Here is a 20,871-nt window from a genome sequence, read left to right on the forward strand (position 1 = left end):
TACTACTATTTGACTATATTTTACTCTGACTTAATATAGTATTTGACTCAGATTTCTAGTGGCTGTCATAACATTTGCCTTAACATTGTTATGTTAAGGCAAATGTTTCCAGATTTCTTTGTATTGTTCTTTTGTTTGTTTTTTTGCTTTACTATACATTTTTTATTTTTGTTGTCATTACAATTATTTAATTCGGTTAAGTTTATTTATGTATTACGAGATACCTAAAGTGTATTTATTATTAATAATTATTTTAATTACTACTATTGTTGTTATTTACTTACAAAAGTTATTATATTAACAACATATTCAACTTTTTTATTTCTTTTTTTAATCAACGTCTTATTTACATTTCTACGTCACCCGTAGGCCCCTCCCCCTACGTCACTCCACCCCTCTCCACGCGCCACCCCCCCTCCTTCCTGCTCCCTGCTGCATTCCTGCTGCCATCGGACGGAACCATTTTCAGCCAGCAACGACAGTTCAGCTTCACAGCGAACTGTAAACGCTCATAGCACACGGGTTGTATTTGAAGTAAGGTAACACGACATGTTGATGTATATTCGTTCGTCAGCATCACTTTCTGATTCATATCACGGGACTTGTTTCTAGAGTTTGCCCAGACGAACTCCCCCCTCTCCCGTGTCTTTAAGGTGGTCTGCTCCGCTTCCATGTTGGATGTGCGCATCGCTGCTGCAGCTGCTGGAGTTTCCGAATGAAAGTTGATCGTTTGTCCGTCTACAGACACACAAAGCGTCTTTATTTCACGTTTTACACTGAACGGAGAAGTTAAGGGTCTTTCTCAAGCAGGAGCCAGCCTGAGCCACACTCCCCGCCCCCCTCCGCCCTCCACACCGGAGTCGGACTCAGTGGAGATGATCCGGTTGCAGGCCATAGCAACCGGAGCCCGCATGGACTGTCTGTAACCAGTATTGTTAGCTGAGCCCGTCCGGGGAGAACCGCATCGTTTCGGGGTGAACTAGAACAATTCGAGGCCATGAACAGCCACCCGCCGTCCCGCAGGGTCGCTAACGTCGGCTCCCTCCTCCTGACCCCGCAGGAGAACGAGTGCCTGTTCGGGTACCTGGGCAGGAAATGCTCGGTGAGTTCCTCCGTTTGTTTACCACCTGCAGTTTCTAATAAGGCACCGGGACATCACCTAGACGAGCAGTAAAAGAGCCCAGAGCTGCGTCTTATTCCAGTTCATCACCCCCTCCTGGTTTAAAGCACCACAAACCTGTTTAGACCCCGATGTGGTTTTCTAACCGGGGCCCCGGTGTTACGGTTTTATTTGTGACCCGTCCGATTCCCTACCGGTTTAGCTGTGTACACATTTTAAAATAGCTTTAAAAATACTGAAACACCCTCTTTTTAGGTTTGTTAGTTTGCTTATAGCCATAAATACATTAGTCAAGTATTAAAGTCCAAACTTTTAACACTTGACTTTTGTTAAAGTCCAAACTTTAACACTTTAATTTGAATTCAGCCTCTTTTTAATTCATTGATTCATTTAATTCTAGGATACCAGATGTTGTTTCCTCTTTTCGACCAGCACAGCCTGTGGGATAGTTCTGGTCTAGTGCCAGAGATGGTTAAGAGACAAATTGCACATATTCTGCTTTTCCCTGGGCTCTAGAGCCATTAGAGACATTATGATCCTTTCTGTACTGTGTAGAACTGGTCCTCTGATCTTTTCATGGAGTTTGCCTCTGTAGTCGGATGCTGACGTTTCCTTTGTCTTTTCTCTCTCTGCATCTTGTTCCAACATTGTGATTTCCCTCCGGTGGTGACTTTTAACATGTACTTTTAATATCAGTTTGGGTTTTCCTTTTGATTACGACGACACAGATGGTGTTACCTGTGCAGTGGTCTGAAACCAATGTACTAAGCAGTCTGATTTTCTGAGCAGACATTTTCTTATAGCCCGTCTGTGTTCACAGCTAATCTGAAATAGTCCCAAAGCTCCCAAGTTTTCTCCCTGCACCTGTGAATTCAGTAAGTTTTTGTTTTAGATAACTTGGTGCCTACTAGTTAACATGACCGTATGCAGTTCAGACTTGTGCTGTGTTGAAATTGGCAGCTAGTCAGTTCGCCATCGTGACGTTTTGGAAAAATGACCAGGATGTTCATTCAGAAATAACTGTGATGTACGTGTCACAGTCAGATGTTGTCAGATTAATGGGAAGAGTGCATGTCTGAAAGGAGGGTTTGAGTCGTCCAGGTCTCCTCTTCTTCTCACTTGAAGAGAAAAATCACAATTTGAGTTACATCACAGAGTGAGTCTACAGTTGAACTGGATCTGTTTAGGTTGATGTAATGCGATGGTTGCAGGACAGCTCAGCAGGTTCTAATGTCAGCTACTGCGGGTGGAACTGCAGCTGAGCCTGCAGGGTCGACTGCAACAATCAGCAGCATGAATGCAGAATAAAATACCTGAGCTTAAAGGTCAGAACTGTAGACTTTAGTCTGTATTATATTTATACAGTTCCTGTGTGACTGCTTGTGCTTTGCTGTTTTTGTGAGGAAACATTTCTCAAAGTAGGATATCAGAAAAGGTTCAAGGTTCATGTTTGTGGACATAATAATGTTACAGAGCCTTTTTACGTTATGGAAACTCAGCCTAGCACCTTGAGTATTAAAGATTAAAAGCAGGAGCATGTTCATAGTCTGAAGCTAAGCTACGTGTTTATTTTAGGTATTTTTGTAGCAGCTACAGCTTTCCACTGACTGTGCATTAAAATCACCAGTATTTACTGTAATGCCCCCCTTTCATGTCCTAAACACAGTATTTGACCACGTCTGAGCAGTTAAGTGAAGTGTAAATTAACTCGACTATTGTTTTGGTCACTTCATTGAGGACAACCTGTATTTCTTATTCCTTCCTGGTCTCTTCCTTAACACAAACACACACAGATGGATGGTTGCCCCACCGGGTATTTTACAAATCAGGGTTAGAAAGTTCAACAGATATCTTTGAGAATAATAAAGCTAAATGTAATGATCCTAATTTAATCTAAATATCAATCATAGATCTAGATATTGTAGAGCAGTTATGGAAAGTGATGGTTTCTAAAAGGGGAAAAAAGAAAAACATAAATTCAGAAAATCTGAGATATAAGCTTCCTAAAGTTATGTGGCTAATTTGCTAATCCAGCTTCGTGGAGTGCCCCACTGCTCTTCAAGCGGCTCTGAGGTGGGTTTATCTGGAGGCAGATTGAAATAAACAGTTGGAGAAGCACCCAATTAAACATTTTGGATTTATGACTGACGGGTGTTTTGGGAATTTCTTTGCCTTAAATCTAAAATTTGAATTTCAAAGGTTGACATAAGGACTTATATAATAACTGAAGACTGAGGCTGAAAAATATGTCGAATAACTTTCAGCATTAAACAACAGTATATTACAGTAAATCTGAGTAGAGATGTCGTGAGAACATCTGGAATATAATAAAAGTTAATGGTGAAATAACTTAATTTAACTTTACTGTGATATGAAAATAATAATATTTATATCAATGTTTATATAATATAATAACTTGAATTTGTGTTTTCTTATTTATTAAGGCTCTAAAACAGTAAAAGAACATGAGCATTACAAGTCCAAGGTGACACCTGTAAATGGTATTAGTTATTGAACAGTACAAAACACACAGATATTCACAGGCTGATATAAAATGGAGTAGTGTTGGACTGAATGTCAATACTAAAAAGATATTATAATGCCATGCTGTTAAAAACTGTAGTATACCCCATTTTATTAAGTGTTTCCTGAGTTGCATAAGTGTGTGACAGCAGGATAGTGATTCTGCACTTTCCTTCTCCTGCATATTTACCTTGCCGACTGGCTGCAGGCAGCTTTCCTGGTGAAAGAGAGGCATGTCTGCAAATACAAGTTCTCTTTCCAGCAGTTTACGGCTTTTAGTTTATGTAGCCAACATTCACAAGCTCACAGGCTTCAAGACCTGTTTGTGAAAGGTGTTTCAAATCTATATGCTGCTGCTTAGTGAATGAATTAGAAGACATTTTACAACAACCATGTTGTCAAATCTAAGTGAAATGATTGTGATTTAATTTCTCTGCAAGCAAAACCACAATACCTTGGTCTCATGTTCAGTTTTATCCTTTGGACCATGATTCCTGATGAAAATGGTCAAACCCCAAAATATGAAAAGTAAAACAAAAACTAAGGAATGAGCTGAACTGTGAATGCGATGAATTGTTCCAAACCTTCTAGTTTGTTAATAACTTCTTAGTAGTCTCTTTCCAATGAGGTGTGTTAGGAGTTATTAAACATTATCGAGATATGTAGGCAGGTATGGCTATGAAGTCAAACAGTGTTCTGTCAGTCAGTACATCTTTGCAACTCAGGGCAGTTGAGAGCACGCACAGTATGAAGACTTCCTTTTGTGGTGAGATTGAAAGTTCACCCTTGACCTTGGAGACAGCAGTTGACAAAACAATCTCACCATCACATGAGAAGACCTTGTAGTGAGATTGTTTTTTGTCAAGGTCATTAAATAACTTTCAGACTCGACTCAGCCAGCAGGGGCGAGAAGACCTCAAAGTGCTGAGAACAATGAAGATTTCAACATCTCCGACTCAGTGCCAGCTGAGAAAACTTCAGCTAAGTGGATCTTTTGGTGAGACTGCTTGAAGGATGGCATGAGAATCTGACCCGTTTATTCATAAGGTAAAAGGCCAGTTGTGCTTTTACCTCACTGTGTTTTCTTTCTTTTTTTTTTTTTTTTTAGAAATACAAAAGGTGACTAAATGTAGACTCTGTAAATTACTGATCTGATTATTTATTATCATAAATTATGTGACTGAAAGTAAACTTTCAGTCTATGTAAAGTCAATGTAAACTCAGTAACTTGTGGTTATCAGATGCTTCGATGCCGAGTGTCAGCGTCTGTGTTTATTACTGTGTATGTTCCTAAGTGAGACTATATGAAACCTAAATGAGACTTTTAACAGGCGACCTTCGACCTTTTCTGTGTGATGCTGAACAGTCACTCCGTGGTTGAAAGTGTTTCCTGCTCCTCCAACCTGTGCTCATTAATCACAGAGGAGGAAAGCAGCCTTGTGGCATTTCCTCTTTTCTCCACCAGTGGTTGGAGAGATGACTCCTGGCAGAGGATTTAACACAACATGACCTCAGCAGAAACCTTAAAACCACAAACCAGCACAGTCCGAGGACAGGACGGGGGCTGACAGCAGCTCAGACTCAGCTTCCTGTCCTGCAAAAGTGAAGGTTAAACACTGGAGAAGTGGCAGATGCATTAGATTTACAATAAAACAACAACTCAGAGGTTAAATAGCTGATGTTTAACCTTAGCAAAAAGCCAAAAAACACTGCTGAAGACCAGAGTCTTGGCTGAAAACCCCTGAAACTAGAAGGTAGCAAAGTTGTTTGCAGACATAGCTGAAACAGAGAAACTTGTTTGACCTTGTTTTTCAAAGCCAAGCTAAGATTTTATTCATGTTACTCTGCACATATGGGAACCTGCTGATAAGATATTTGCATATGTGACTTGTAATCTGATTTCCAAATGTCTCAGTGTTGCCCCAATGACTCCTCATTTTTCAACAGGTCCAGCTGTTGTGTTCTGTCTCTAGTCTTTATCGCTGCTCAAAGGTTTTGCATCGTGTAGATTTCCTCTTCCTCACTGGCTGCTCTGTTGTTGCTTTGTCACAGGTTGAGTTTTGCTTTTAACAAGGAACCAGATGTGTTCCTGTTAAATCTGGACACACGAGCAGTTAACAATCAGCAGTTTCACCGTCACTCAAACTATATTTTTTACTCGCTGGACAGTGTCATCCAATCAAAAGGCTTCACAGCTGACTAATTAGCTGATACTAACATGGAACAGCAAAAACAATTTGAACTAGATGAAAGACAGTAAATTAAATTAGGGAATAAATACGTGAATACAACAAAGGACAAACAACGCTCTCTGTTTTTATAGTTTTACATCAACCGTACAGATTTGACAATAGCTGTTCTTGTCTTTCTCTTTGTCTGCAGACTCTGTGTTCGGCAGTTGTTCAGGTGTACGCGGCCGAGCGGAGCTGCAACTGGGTGAAGAGATGCTGTGGAGTGGCCTGTCTGGTCAAAGACAACCCCCAGAGGTCATACTTCATCCGAGTGTTTGACATCAAGGTGAGTGAGACTATCCTGCAGAGATAACTTCGTAAAAGCTGAATGAAACATGTTGCAGAGATGTGAAATAAAGGTACTAGTGTATGATTAAAAGGTCTGTGTCTGCAGACATGAGAAGTTTCATTTTTCTCATCTGACTTTTAGCTACAAAGCAAATAAAGATACTGTTTTCTTTTCTAAATGTCAAACTTAAGCTTTTTTCCTATGAATCTGTTTTATTCTCCATTCTTCCACTTTGTGTTTTTCATTGCCTCTACAGTGGATTGTGGCCATACTGCATCCAAACACTGTGGGCAGTCACAGAATTAATTAATACAGTGCTTTAAAGATGATGTACAACCTGTTGATGTAAAGTGAATTACCAGCTACTGATCTGTGTTAATGTCTGATGCTCTCAGACTCTTGTCTGAGTAAAACATACCACCACTTTCAAGCTGTATAGAAATTATGACATGGCACTCTTTTGTTGTTCTGGGGTTAATAATGCAGGTATCTCCTTGTTGGCACATTCAGGAACACTTGCTATGAAATAAGTTTAATTCTCTACCGGTGATGAGCTCCATCATCAGAAAATCAGAGAGAATTGTGTGTTTCTTGCTAAAACACAGACTCTCTCTACAATTTGACTAACAGAAACTTTCTGGAAATAAGGAATACACTGAAAACTCTGTAATAATCTAAAGTAGATGTGATCTGTATTCAGTCTGCAGACATCTGCAGAATGACTGATTCCCCTAAACACCAAGGGAATCTCCTCTGTTTTCTTTTCTTATTCTTTTGCAGGAAGGAAAAGCAATGTTTGAGCAGGAACTCTACCACAACTTCTCCATCAGCAGCTCCAGATCCTACTTTATCTCATTTGCAGGAGATGTAAGTATACAGCTCTTTTATGAAGACTTCAAAACCAAAACACTACGTCAGCTTGTTTCACTGATTGGGTCCTCCTTTTAATAAACTGTGATAATGACAGAGTGTGTTTACACCCAGTTAGGAATTCTCATTAGCTCCTGCTCATGTTGTTTTATGACTGCAGCAGGACTTCAGGATGTGTCCGCCCCTGAAGCTGTTGCAGTTTTGGACTGAACTGAGTGTTTTTATGCAGAAAGGTAGCTGACCTGAGCAGTGTGCAGCAGCATTAGTTTTTTCTTCCCAAATACCACAGTGCAGTATTTTACATTCAGACACTGTAGCTGTCTCGCAGGTGACAAACTCTAACTTTGCTTATATTTACAAAAAAACTGTCAAATCAGATCTTGTCTTTGTACATTTGTCAGATAAATTAAGTTAAAAGCTGTTGTTACATAAATAAATATGTGATTTTAATCATTTCTGGCTCTGTTTCCTCTTCCTCTCAGACCTGTCAGATCGGTCTGAACTTTGCGAGTGAAGAAGAGGCTAAAAGGTTCAGAGTTGCCATCAATGACCTGCTCAACCGGAGGCAGCGCAAAACTGGTGAGTTTTACTGTCCTGGCTTTTCAGTCTTTGCTCCTTCGGCTTCTCTGCCCTTTCTCATCTAAAACTGGAGAACCTAACGTCTACTAACACAACCATGACCTGGGTCCCAAACCTTTCTGCCTCGCTCATGTCCGTGTCTGTGCAGAGCTTATACAGGGAAATCTTAGGTCGAACAAGGAACTAGGAGGTGATTTTTCCGGGTTTGTTTTTGTCATATTAAATGTGGATGATTCATATTTTTGTTGTCATTCATTGTTTCTCACAGTTTGACTAGTTGAAGGTTTCAGGACATTTTGGTCCCAAAGGGGAAAATGGATACCAGCACACTGAGTTTGACTCAAAAGTTCTGCCTGAGAGCTAGAAGGCTTGAACTTGTACTAGATAGCAACAGCTCTGTAGGCATTTTTGTAATGGAAAGCACCTATGAGCAGGAAACCAGTAAAAAAACAGGTTTTATACACATTGTATTTACAATTTAACTGTATTAATATAATATTCCAACAGGAATCCTACGTTAAGACTAATAACACAAACCAAATATTTCAGAATTGGGGTTTTCAGTTATTGGATAGTTATTAACTTTTCTATTTCGATATCTGGATGTTCCTCCCCACCCACATCATCCAGACTAAAGCTCTGATTACTAGAACCTATGCTCCATAGTTTTGGAACAGCCCTGTTAAATAGAGGTGTGTTCCATTCTAAACTATTAAAGGATGGATCCTTCAACCCCACGTGACCCATTAATAATTGATCTGATAAAATCAGTCATGTAGCTCAAACTTAAGACTATACTATATATTTGCACTTGTAGTTTTCACAACAATACTCCTTTAAGCAGTACTAGGCGACAGTGGAGAAAAAAAAACTTCTTTTAATGGAAGAAACCTCTAGTAGAACCAGGACCAGGGTGGGGGGCCATCTGCCTTGACCAGCTGGGTGAATTGGACAGTATAGAGAAGAGAATGGTGGATAATAACAAGCAACAGACGGGCCACGATCAGGGAGAATGTCTCCTGGTGCAACCAGCCAGTGGGACCTGGAACATTCAGCCTCTTCCAATGATAAGGAAATAAGGTAGAAGGCACAAACGAGAATAGAGAGAGAGAGAGGAGCACAGCCTCTCTCTAGTACCACATCAAAGGATCTGAACACTTTAGTTTTTTTTTTTTTTTTTAACATTTGCAAAAAAGTCTGACAAGATGTGTAACTTGTCAAAATAATGACCCTATTCAGACACAACAAGGACAGTTACACAATGACATCGGTCATTCAGTGCCAGCACTGAACGGATGAACACACATCAGCTCAGCCTTTGTCTGCGAAGGTGTTTTCTTAATCGTGGGACATGAGCTGAGTTTGCAGGTTTGGGACACTATTCTTTTCCCTGCTGCTGCGAGCTCAGTGTGTTCCTCTGTGCTGAAGTAAAACTGTCATCTGTCTGTGTAGTAAATGTCTCTGCAGTGAGGCTCCTCTCTGGCTTCCCTCCAGCTCCTCTCAGCATGCCGGCCTTTTGAAGTGCACAGCACTAAACTGTGATGGGGCACACAAGGTTTTTTTCTGGGTGGTGGTGTATGTCAGACGCAGCTCAGCTTTTTGCTTCTCCTCCTTCCTGAACCGTCTTTATGACTCTTTTGCCCACGGTGTAGAAGACGAAAGGCAGCTTGTTTTCTGTCAGATTCTCGACACCTTGGGGCTCTTCTTCTTGTCATACTAACCAAACTTCAGCACACCTCCTGACTCTTGAACAGCTCAGCTTCCTCTGTCGCCTCTCAATACCCGAAATATCTCTTATTTCATTAAGTTACTTCAGTGCTGTTTCTTTTGTTCTGAAACTATAACTGTGTTAATTTGTCTTTTGCAGAGAAAAGAGCTGACCTTAAAAATGGTATGTTGAACTCTTGATACTGATTGATCTGATTTTCAATCTTTTGGCCTTTTCTCAGATTGTTTGATTTCTTTTCAAATGACACTAGATATGGACCTATAACATGAATACGAGATAAGATTCTAATACCAACACAAAGAAAGCACTAAAGGTCACACTAAAAAAAACAAAAGAACCAGTAAATAAGTACTGCATATAACGATAATTTCTGTAACACTAAGCAAATACAGATCCTCTCAATCGTGCCAAAGCCCAAGAGCAATAAAACCAGTTAGTCTGAGGAAAAATATGTTTTGTTTTTTTTTTTCAATGGCACATTCATAGATCTGTATTAAGTATTGAGAGTGAGATTTCAGTTTGGTTTTTTTATTTTTTGTGCGCCCATGTTTAGTTCTGTTAATAGACTGAATGGATGTTAGCAGTCTTACACTAGTCTGTAGAGAGATATCTTCACCAATGATTCCTTTCACCTGCGTTTTGTTGGTCTACCTTCCTCTTGGCTTTTAGTCTGGGAGCATACTTGGCCACGTCATAGTTTAAAGCTTTTTCATGAATTTGTAGCACAATAGATCCTTATCATGAATGTTTAATCAGTGTTGTGTTGCGGTTTCAATGTTGTGTTCAATGTGTGAGTGACATCTGATGATGAATTCTAAACCTGCATCGAAGATGTCTGTGACAGCACTGCCATAATCCTTCTCATTTTCTGCTAAATCTAACTTGGTGTAAGTGCAAGTGTAAGCTGAGCCTATTGTTGCCTGGCTGGACTGATTTCTAAGCATTGTTACTCTACAATTCAGCATTGCCAGATCTTTTCACACCCAAGCCAACCCTAGGCTGTTAAATATGACAAAGATCCTTAAAAAGGATGCAAATACATACTTCAGAAGCACTCACATATACACCATGCTGTGCCCCTTTCATAGCTACAGCTTCATCCAGAACTTTATTTTTATTTTGTGCATAAAATATACACAGCAAAAGCAAAAGAGTGTTACTGGGGACCACAGTGCTCCGGATCATTCTGACCTGGATTAACAAACAGACACTTATGATGGCTAAAGTGACTTTGAGTAAGTTCTGCTGGTTCATTTGGGCTGAAATCATTTTGTGAATGAGTTTCAACAAATATAACAGATATGAGTGAAATGTAGTGCAGAACAGAAAAAATAGTGAGTTATTTCCTGACACTTTGGTGACATTGTTTCACAGACAGTGTGACTCAGCGTCAGGTTAATCTGCCAGCAGGAAGCCCATCTGTGCCATATGTAGACCACATGCTCTGTGTTGCTCCCTTTAAACCCTGTTGTGATGCCCACTAGGAGGATGCTCATAATCTGTTGTACACATAGTTACAGCTCCTGAATTCCTTTTAAAAAAAACATTTAATCAATTCTTTTGGTGAAATTCTTAGTTTGTGTTTAGTCCATTTATAGCATGTGTAGTTTATATCAGCATCAAATGCTTTTCTGTGCAGACTAAAACTTTACAAAAGTAGTAGGAGCTGAATCCCAAAGAGGGAGAGGAAGACATTTTCTTCTTAAGTAAGAAGACGCTATGTGAAAACATAGAGAACATAATTTTAGAAAACACGATGATAGAAAGTAGCAGAAGCAGGTTTTTGCTTCAGGGTGGTGAAGAAGTAAACACAGTAAGCTCACACTTTCTGCAAGTACGTATTTCTATTCAAGACATTGATCCCTCCCTAGAGTTGTCCTCAGTGTAAGCTAAAATGCGATTGTACTGTTTATTTGAACAACTTCAACAAAGTAATGATCAAAGTCCATCAGAGATTCAGTTCTTTTTTGCAGCTTTCTGCCCAAAAGACTGTTTACCTTCATTAAACTCTTTGACTGTTGGCAAATACAGGCGCTGTAAGGAGCAGGATTAGCATATACAAAGTAGATCAAGTCGTCTCTTCAATCAGTTCCATGGATTCGTGCCTGAGATCATTCTTTCACTGAAGTTCCTCTCCAGTGGCACAGATTCATTCTGACATTTTAGCTGTGAAACATTAGACAAACAGTTTGCTGCCCGGGATCTGCCTCTCTCTTTGGGAGATGGAGGTTTGTCTCCTCCCTCCTCTACGGATGTATTGTTCATTGTGAACTGATTTTCGTATCAAACATTATATGTTGAACCCAGATCAGTAGCTACAATTCCTTTGAGCAGGAAGCTGCTAATGTTGGTACTTCTGTGATTACTCACATTGTTGGAGAGTTACGAATGCACTGGCCCCATGCAGCTCTGCTTGAAAGTACTAAGCAGCTATGAGGATTGTCCTGGTCCTCAGGAGACAGCATTCGAGGCGAGCCTGCTGGTCTCGTCATAGACATCCAGCATTTATGGGGAGTCCAGGGATTTGGACTTGGGGATTAGCAGTGGATTAGTGGTTATGTCAGATGCTACAGTTTGCAGAGATTATGAGGAATTTGAGGACTGAATGACTTGAACCAGTGTGAGGACAGGGTGGGACAGTCAAAATTCATATTAGAAAAGGTGCATGTGAGCTCATGTGATTATCAACTGGGGAAGGTACAGTGTGCTGTGAAGCTGTTCAGCCATTTGTGAAGAGGTTCGTGGATTCTTTTCAGACCTACAGCAAGAAAGCAGAAAGCCACAAGGTCCATGGTTTTAGCCCCTCTCTGCTACTGTTGCTGTCTTCTTAGAGTCGATATTGACAAAGAACAGGAACCTTTTCTTTTTTTCACATTTTATCAAGTCAAAACATTACTCAGATATCCATTTGTACATTGAAATTGCTGTTGGCTGCTGTAATCATTACTCTGCTCTATGTTTACCGGGAAGATCCTCTAACTCATCTCCAAAGCAAATACAGGGAACAACCTCCACAGTCCTCTGTTTATATAAAAATACTTTCTGAAGCTAATATTCCTCCTTATCCCTTTCTGAGCAGTGGTGGAGCGCAAGTAAATGAGAAACAATATTTTTTAGTTTGATTCCCACATGCAGACCTCTCAGCTTTGGCTGAACAAAGAAAGCCACAAAGTTTGTTGTTTTAGTCCCCCATCTCTGAACCTAATGAGAATCAGCCAAGAAAACAAACTCGGAGAGAGAAATGTGTTCACTGTCTTGCGGTTTAGCACTGAATCAATGTGTTTATCCTGTAGCTACTCAAACACTTGGATCCGTAGTTCTGTTTGTCACATCTTTTGTGCCCAGGTTCAAGGCTGCAGTCAGTGAGTTTTAGTTCTAACTTGTATAAAAGTCTATTGAGTGTAGTGGTCAGACGATGTGGGTTTTCAGTGGCAGTATTTCAAGATAAATATGATTTGGAAACATGGATGACCTACACACCATAATGTCCCTGAACGCCTCACCAGTGCTGCTGTGATGAATGCTACATGGTGTATTGGAGATTTTATATCATTAGCAGGAGTAAGGAAGCAGCTATTAAATAGTGGGATACTCACAGAACTATTGGGAGAGGACTGAAGTTTAAATTATGAAAAACTTTCATACGGAAGCAAAAAAGTAAACGCAGTATAAAAGGCTCTGTCCTGTACCTGTGAAAGCCGACAGTATGTTTATGGATAATTAATGCTATGAGATAAAACTTACTATGCATCACTGAACAACGGACATTGGATCATTGAAAAAACTAGTGTACAGAAAAACTCTGGAGCAGAAATGTGACTGGAACATCTTCTGATTACACTTCAGTCTTTATGGAACAGTTTTGTTATCGGAAATCGTCCACAGCTCACCGGCGTTTCACCCTGATTGATCTTTCTACCTTCTCTTTCTGCAGGTCCAACTCTGCCCATGGCCACAGTGGACATCAAGAACCCAGAGATCAACAACATCCGATTCCACAACTCCTACAGCCACCAGCAGCCGTACCACCTCAACAACATTCTGAGCCACAGCGGCCTGAGCCGCAAAGATAAGAAGACCAAAGGCAAGAAGAAGAAGCTGACCAAGGCTGACATCGGCACACCCAGCAACTTCCAGTGAGTCACATGTCACATAGTGTTTCAATATTGTACTTTTTTCACCAGGAATAACAATCACAAGTGTGTTCACACTTGATTGAACTGAAATAACAATTAAGCAGATATTGACCTCCACTCCTTGACAGAATGAGTGGAGGTGTTGAGACATGTAAAGTGTGCGTAAGCTTTCCTCAAGTGTCCTGTCTGATCGAGCAGAAACAGTCTGCTTCATGGCAGTGAGGTAAACATTTTGAGTCTGAGAGCATTCAATGGCCGGACTGTCTCTGTGCCTGATGGCTGAGTGTGTGTGTGTGTCTATGTCTGTGTGTGTGTGTGTGTGTGTGTGTGTGTGTGTCTGTCTGTCTGTGTGTGTGTCTGTGTGTGTGTGTGTGTGTGTCTGTGTGTGTGTCTGTGTGTGTGGGGATGCAGTATTTTGCATTTACACGTGGGAGACTGTGCACATGCTAAATAGTCCATGTTCTTCTGTATATCTATGTGTGCCTATGATCTCACCACATATCTGTCCCATCTTCTTCAGGCACATTGGTCACGTGGGCTGGGACCCAAACACAGGTTTTGATGTGAGTACCCCCTTCTCTCTCTCACACACACACACACACACACACACACACACACACACACACACACACACACACACACACACACACAATAGTGACCTGTGTGGTGGCTGCAAGATGAAATCACACAATAGGCTCTTGTTGGTTTGGTCTTGTTGGCAACAGTTTGCCGCATCTCAGAAGCTGCATAGACACAGAACGTTCCAGAGGCTGCTGCATACTGCATGATTAATTATTTCATCTATTTATTTATTTATTAAATTTTTTTGTCTCACATTTATACATAATTGTGTTAATTCCAATTCACAGCTGCACTGTTGATGAATGAAATAGTTTTGACCTGATGTCATTTTTCAATATTAAGCACCTAATGGATGTGGCTGTGAAACCTCTGTGTTCATCGCCACAACCTGCACCTGTCAAGAATCTGCTCTTTGTGTCCGTCATTGAAGATGTTGAAGTGAAAACCTGTTGTATGTTCAGAAAGGGCTAACCTTTTGGTGCCACAGCAGAAAGTAAAATCACCCTGCTGTCATCTCATTTAGTGATGTGATGTTTCGTCAGGTTAGACTATTGGAAGCATGTATTTTTGGAGCACAGCTCAGAAAGATATTACCATCAAAATTAAAACCTGTAACACAACTTTTCTCCACTACACAATGCTTTTTTTTTTTCACCCTGTAAGCTACAGTATCTTCCATTCATTGTAGTGGTCTCAGAGGCAGTTTCTACAAAGCACTGGGCTTTGTGTTTGTAGATGGTCAACATCAGTGTGCTGGAGGGTTTAAGTCAGATAATGGACTGTTATTAGTTTTAGCTGTAGCAGGGAAGCAAAGAGAAACAGGAACGAGGAACAGCTTCAAGTGAAATAAGCATGAAGAACGACATTATAATACTAAGTGGAGCTGTAACAATAGCATCCAGAGGAAAATCAGTAGGGTGGCAAACAGGCTGTAACATCAGTGTTCTCATTTAAAGCTTGACAAATGTTTGTCACTGTGAAATGGTGGCTGTTTAGTAACCCAGACTGGTTTCTCATAGCAACCAGAGCTGCTGATGCGTGTTGCCATTGAGTTTCTCTGCTAATGAACTCCCGACTGATGGCTGATTAGTTTCTATTCTCTCCCTCTTAATTGGCTTTTTTCCTCTAACATGACATGAACATGTGAAACCGTCCTGAACACATATGATCCCACATGCCTGTCAGTCCAGAATTCACTGTAGCAGAACAGAAACAGGTTGTCAGGTGAGAGGCAGCTTGTATTTCTGCCTCACAGCCACCAGGTGTCGCACTAACACTGTGTCTTTTCTGTGCAGCTGAAACTGAGGGAAACATTAAACAGTTAGTTTTAATTTAATAACACTTTGTCTAACCTAAATACCTAAAAAGAAAAAAAATAGTAACATATGTTCGGCCTGATTGCAGCAGTATTCGTTCTAGAAAGCAAACAAAAGCGTTTCCTTAGCTCACCAGCTGAGCAGCAGATTGTTTCTGTACCTGTTGTCATTCCACAGCAGTGTTGTGTATGTTTCAATCTGTGTAGCTGAACAACCTGGACCCCGAACTGAAGAACCTGTTCGACATGTGCGGCATCTCTGAGGCCCAGCTGAAGGACCGAGAGACGTCCAAGGTCATTTATGACTTCATCGAGAAAAAGGGAGGGGTGGAGGCCGTCAAGAATGAGCTGAGGAGGCAGGGTAAGATCACACGCACGGGATACCTTTAGATGTGTCAAACTGGTCTGAAATATTCATGAAACACTGCAGTTTGTTAGAGAATCAAGCTTCACTGACCAGGATTCTGCTGCTAAATGACTGAATGTGCAGACAGCATTTCTGATGCTGATACATAGATCTACACTGTTCTCGTTTGCTACAGGACGAGCTGCTCTTTATTTATTTCTACAAATAGCTGACAAATGGTGCTAAAGGTGACGAGGTGGATTGTCTGATTTATCTAAAAGAAATGTTACTTTGCTTATTATTGATTTTAAGTTTTGACAGAAAAGAATAGAAGTGTAATTTTTATCTTTTGCATCAATAGGAAAGTTCATTCAAAGATTTATTGTTGAATTATGTATTGGTTAGTTTGCAGATGCCTAAAAGAACAAACCAAATGTCAAAGCTGAGAGTTCAAACTGAGCCATTGAGTAATAGTTTCATTCATAAGAGATTGATATATTACTGCATTTTCAAAATAGTTGCTGCCGCTGGATCATCAGATGATCAAACCGGGTTTCTATGTCTCATCTGCTAACCTGAAATGGTTTTCAGCATGTGGACAAAATATACAAACACAGAAAAGTATCAGTGGTATCACAGTGATGTGAAATATAGAATACAGGATTATCACCGTTAACACCGTTAAATACCTTCTTTTTATAAATGAACATGTTTAAATTCCTCACACAGCTTCGACTTGAACCATCGTTTCCTTCTTTCTTTTATTTTTCTGTCAGATGGCACATTTGAAGGCGTGCAGATGAAAAAGTATTCTGTGTCTGACTTTTATGATTCTCTGTGACAGTTTTTATCCATGTTTTATTCATGTTAACCTGCTCAGGTTTGAAATCAGGAGGGAAGAGTGTCGAGTGATCTGAATCTCAATTTAGTTGTGTGTGTGTATTTCTATGTAGTTGAAATACATGAGGCTGTCTTCTTTTGAGTTTTAGACCTTGGCAGGGAGGAGGACATCTGTACTGGTCTGTTTCAGGGTTAAGATTTGGTTTAAGAGTTGTATTAGGTTTGTTTTGTTTCCACCGTCCAAGTTTCAGTACCTCTCAGGCAGTAGTACTAAATCAAGCAAAGATCATTATCAAAGAAACTGGACTCCTTTGTCTTCTTTGACTGGACAGACAGCAGCAGTATTCTCCGTGTCAGATGCGTTCTCACTTGGGGAACTCGTTTTTTAGATTTAGACGCAGGTTTCGATCAGAGCACGTAAGAAGCACAATGTTTACAGCACATATAAGCCTGGTTTTGTAAATAAGAGAAGCAGGAAAAGCGTTTCCTCTACTTTCTGGTGTAGTGATGAGCAGATCGACTAAAGGGGAACACGCACTCACTCAGTGTGAATACTCCAGACGATTACACGTGTAGAAGAGGTTTTTTATTACAGACTCCACTTCAGGGTGAGAATGATGTATTTTCAGATTTTGTGCTTGAGGTTTCTCTGCTCGCCTGTGTTTGTGTACCGAGCTCAGTCCCATTCTCTCTCATCACCGGCAATTAAAGCAAATGAATCAAATCAACAGTAACTTTGACCAGATCTCCTCTGAATCCTGTGTCAGAAGCAGCTGACGTCTCTGTGGACGGCGTGATGTCATATCTCATATGATGATGTCATCTTAAGGTGTTATCTCCCTCATCTCCTTCCAGCTCCCCCTCCACCTCCTTCTCGTGGGGGCCCCCCTCCCCCTCCTCCTCCGATTCACCACACTTCAGCTCCTCCACCTCCTCCTCCTCCATCGAGAGGCGGCCGGGGAGCCCCTCCTCCCCCTCCTCCCTCCAGAGCGCCAGCTTCAGCTCCTCCTCCCCCTCCTCCCTCCAGACCAGGAACTCTAGGTGCCCCGCCTCCCCCACCTCCTCCCACGAGAGGAGGTCACCAGCCTCCTCCTCCTCCACACCATCACCACCACCAGCCTCCCCCACCTCCTCCTCCGACCCCCTCACACGCTTCCATCACCCACCAAGCCCCACCCCCTCCACCTCCCCCACTCGCCCAGCACTCTCAAGTAGACCGTAGTGGCGGCTCCACCCCTGCCCCGCCTCCTCCCCCTCCTCCTCCGCCTCCTCCCCCAGAGCTGGACAGCATCAGCGGAGGCGGAGACTCGCCTCATTCACCGAGTCCAGGTGGAAAGTCTGCGTTGCTGGAGCAGATCAGAGGAGGAACCCAGCTGAAGAAGGTGGAGCAGAACCACCGAGCACCACCCTCCACCACCGGACGTGACGCCCTGCTGGACCAGATCCGACAGGGAATCCAGCTCAAGACTGTAAGACGCTCACAAAATCTGAATGACATCACGTCTGTGTAACTGTCACAGTTTGGTTCACGCCTCATAAGTACAGGTTAAAACGAGGCAGCGGTTCTGATAAATGGTTCTGTGTGTGACTGGACCTGTTTGTGTGGCTCCAGGTGTCAGATCTTCCAGAGTCTGGACCTCCAACACCAGCTCCTGCCACGGGCATCGTTGGTGCTCTCATGGAAGTGATGCAGAAAAGGAGCAAAGCCATCCATTCCTCAGGTAACTACTGATATCTATCTGGGAAATGTTAGCCGGGGGGGGGGGACTACGCCCTCATTATCCTCTTCTGTGACGCAGCACCTTGTGTATGAGTCGTGTTCATTTCTGATAATGGGTAAAAACAACACCTCAGATCACAGGTTACGTGAGGGCACCATGTTACATTAGCAGTAATTATATATAAGTAGAATCGCGGCCTGTTTCTCTTTGAGCACTTTCATCTCAAAGCTCTTTAACAGATGCAGGCAATGATTTCCCTGTTTCAACTCCATATGCTAAATTAAGTTAGGTAACTGCTGGCTCTAGTTGTACTGATGTTATTCTATTTTTGTGTTGGTGTATCCTAATTTATTAATAAAGATTCTTGAATCTTAAATAGTTTTATATAAACTGTACAGACATTAGTAGCTGATCTTATCTGATTAAAGCCAATACGCAGTTATCAACATGTCGAACTCTTATTCTTTTGGTTTAAACTCAAGGGAACTAAAGGGTTTTTACCTTTTCTTTCTTTTGTGCTTTCTTTTCCCAGACGAAGACGAGGATGACGACGAAGACGAAGACTTCGAGGACGATGAAGAATGGGACGACTAGTCCCCAGCCCCACCTACGCACATAATCCCTGCACCTACCGCTGACACTAAAATATCTTCTAAAAATCTTCCAGAATCTGACAAACACTAATGTACATGTTGTAAGAATTAGCATTATATTTATTTTTGCGTTCGTTTTTTTTTTTTTTTTTTTTATGACCGTTATAATAAATCTGTGCAATACATCATCAGTTAAACATAGGTCATGTACCCTCATCGGTAAACACCCCCCATTTCCCCTGGTTTGAAAGCACTTACATTTGTCGTTAGCACAATGCGGTGTCGCAGCCGGTTACATTTTATTATTCATATTTTTATTATTCCAAACATTAGCGGCTCCACTCAGAGGGTTGGGGTCCTCGTTTGAGCCTTGGGAGATATTCCACGTGTTACTTTTCTTCATGTTTTCATTCCTTGTTTGAGAAACCTTAAAGGGAAACGTGCGACCAAACAGGCAGGATCCTCGTTGTGTTTGATAGCAGGTCGGTTTAAATGCGAGATAACACTATTTTCTTACTTCTTTTTCATACCTTCGAGTTTCCTAATGAAGTGTAGTTTAGTCATGTTATTTTTTTCATGAAGGCATCCGCTGACCAAAACTGTGGATTGGTCAGCTTTTCTTTTTTTAATTGAAGACATTTATTTGCACAGCTTTGTGTTTTTCTGGTGTGTTTATCAAAACGTGTTTTTTTTTTTGTTTGTTTGTTTTCTATTTCAAGCACCAAACGGTGACAACGGACACTTATAAAACTTTAAAGTTCTGCAGCATCGTAACTTGCGATTACAAACGACTGAAGGTGTTTGCGAATTTGTCAAAATTTGTCTACGCAGATTATCTCTCTCTCTCTCTCTCTCTCACACACACACTGTGGCATTTGTGAAATGATGGGAGTTTTGTTGTTACGTGTGGTTGGGTTTTGATTCCGTTATTTCCTGCAGGAGGAAGCATCAACAGCGCTCTGGTCAAGATCCCAAACAAATATAACATCACTCAAAATAGCTAAAAGATAAAAAAAATCATCCTCTTCTGTCCTTCTGTTAACAAACTATAATTTTATGCAGTGCGACTGTAAATGCCTCCTTACGGAGAATAATTTTAAAAAAGCAAATAATAATGAACCAAATGTGGCATTTGCGAACAGCTTGTGAGTTTGGCGATGCCTGTGATCCTCCGCGTGTTAACGCTGCAAAGAAATAATCGACGTTTTAACTGTTGGTCTTAGAGTTTTTACTGTCCTCCAGCGAGGCTTAATGCTGCACCAAGAAGCCGAGATACTGACAGCGAACCTGTGAACGGGGTTGGGAGGGGTGGGGGGGCAATGAGAATACAAAATTGTATACTTAAATAAATGTTAATATTTACACAGAAGCTTTGTGTCCTGTTTGTTCAGTGGGAAAAGTAATGTGTGCGTCTTGCCTTCCTGTTTTTCAGTCTATAGTGGCTTGAACGAGTCGTGACTCAGTGTGGAGTGGCGTCCTGTCTGTAGGGAAGCAGCAGCCACCACTCGGCCACATCCTGCCTTGGTCCAAACCATGCAGTATCCTGTAGCTGGAAGATGTTGAGAAATGGCATCATGATGACTTAAAAGGCTGCAGAGGGGAGGTCCACCTTTACAATGGAGTTAGACCAAAGTCCAAACTCCAGCACACTGTGAGCCAGCATTAAGTCTTTCATCACAACATTCAGACCACCAGGTGGTGTTAATGTTGCGTACAGAACGCATCCATACTCCATCATGGAGTGTTTGAGTCGAGCTGATACACACTGATGTTGCATGATCACTGCATGATGTAGTGACCTGACGCTGCAGCATCAGTGATTTCATCAGTGACAGTAATTTACTGAAATATGTTCAGGTCATGTACCCTCATCGGTAAACACCCCCCACTTCCCCTCGTTTAAAAGCACTTACATTTTCACTTACAGATGTTTATATATTTACCAATTGCTGTAAAGACAAATCGGGTATTTAGTTCAAACACATTGACTAATAATT

General features: G+C 41.3%; 1 protein-coding gene across 1 annotated transcript; it reads left to right on the top strand.

Annotated features, from left to right (window-relative positions):
• Positions 1-456: 456 nt before the first annotated feature.
• wasla (WASP like actin nucleation promoting factor a) lies at positions 457-20,174 on the top strand. The gene is made up of 11 exons (XM_026366274.1): positions 457-1,102; positions 6,026-6,160; positions 6,944-7,030; positions 7,516-7,612; positions 9,480-9,503; positions 13,276-13,477; positions 13,998-14,040; positions 15,582-15,735; positions 17,416-18,029; positions 18,173-18,281; positions 18,814-20,174. Exons 1-11 carry the CDS (start codon positions 998-1,000, stop codon positions 18,873-18,875), a joined length of 1,632 nt encoding a protein of 543 aa, XP_026222059.1. The 5' UTR covers positions 457-997; the 3' UTR covers positions 18,876-20,174.
• The last annotated feature ends 697 nt before the right edge of the window (positions 20,175-20,871 follow it).

This window comes from Anabas testudineus, chromosome 6 (genome assembly GCF_900324465.2).
Source record: "Anabas testudineus chromosome 6, fAnaTes1.2, whole genome shotgun sequence".
NCBI classification, from domain to species: domain Eukaryota; kingdom Metazoa; phylum Chordata; class Actinopteri; order Anabantiformes; family Anabantidae; genus Anabas; species Anabas testudineus.

Coding starts and splice junctions, on each gene's coding strand:
- wasla (XM_026366274.1), top strand. CDS start 998: ATGAACAGCCACCCGCCGTCCCGCAGGGTCGCTAACGTCGGCTCCCTC. Junction 9,504..13,275: donor AAGAGCTGACCTTAAAAATG/GTATGTTGAACT, acceptor CTCTTTCTGCAG/GTCCAACTCTGCCCATGGCC. Junction 14,041..15,581: donor ACCCAAACACAGGTTTTGAT/GTGAGTACCCCC, acceptor CAATCTGTGTAG/CTGAACAACCTGGACCCCGA.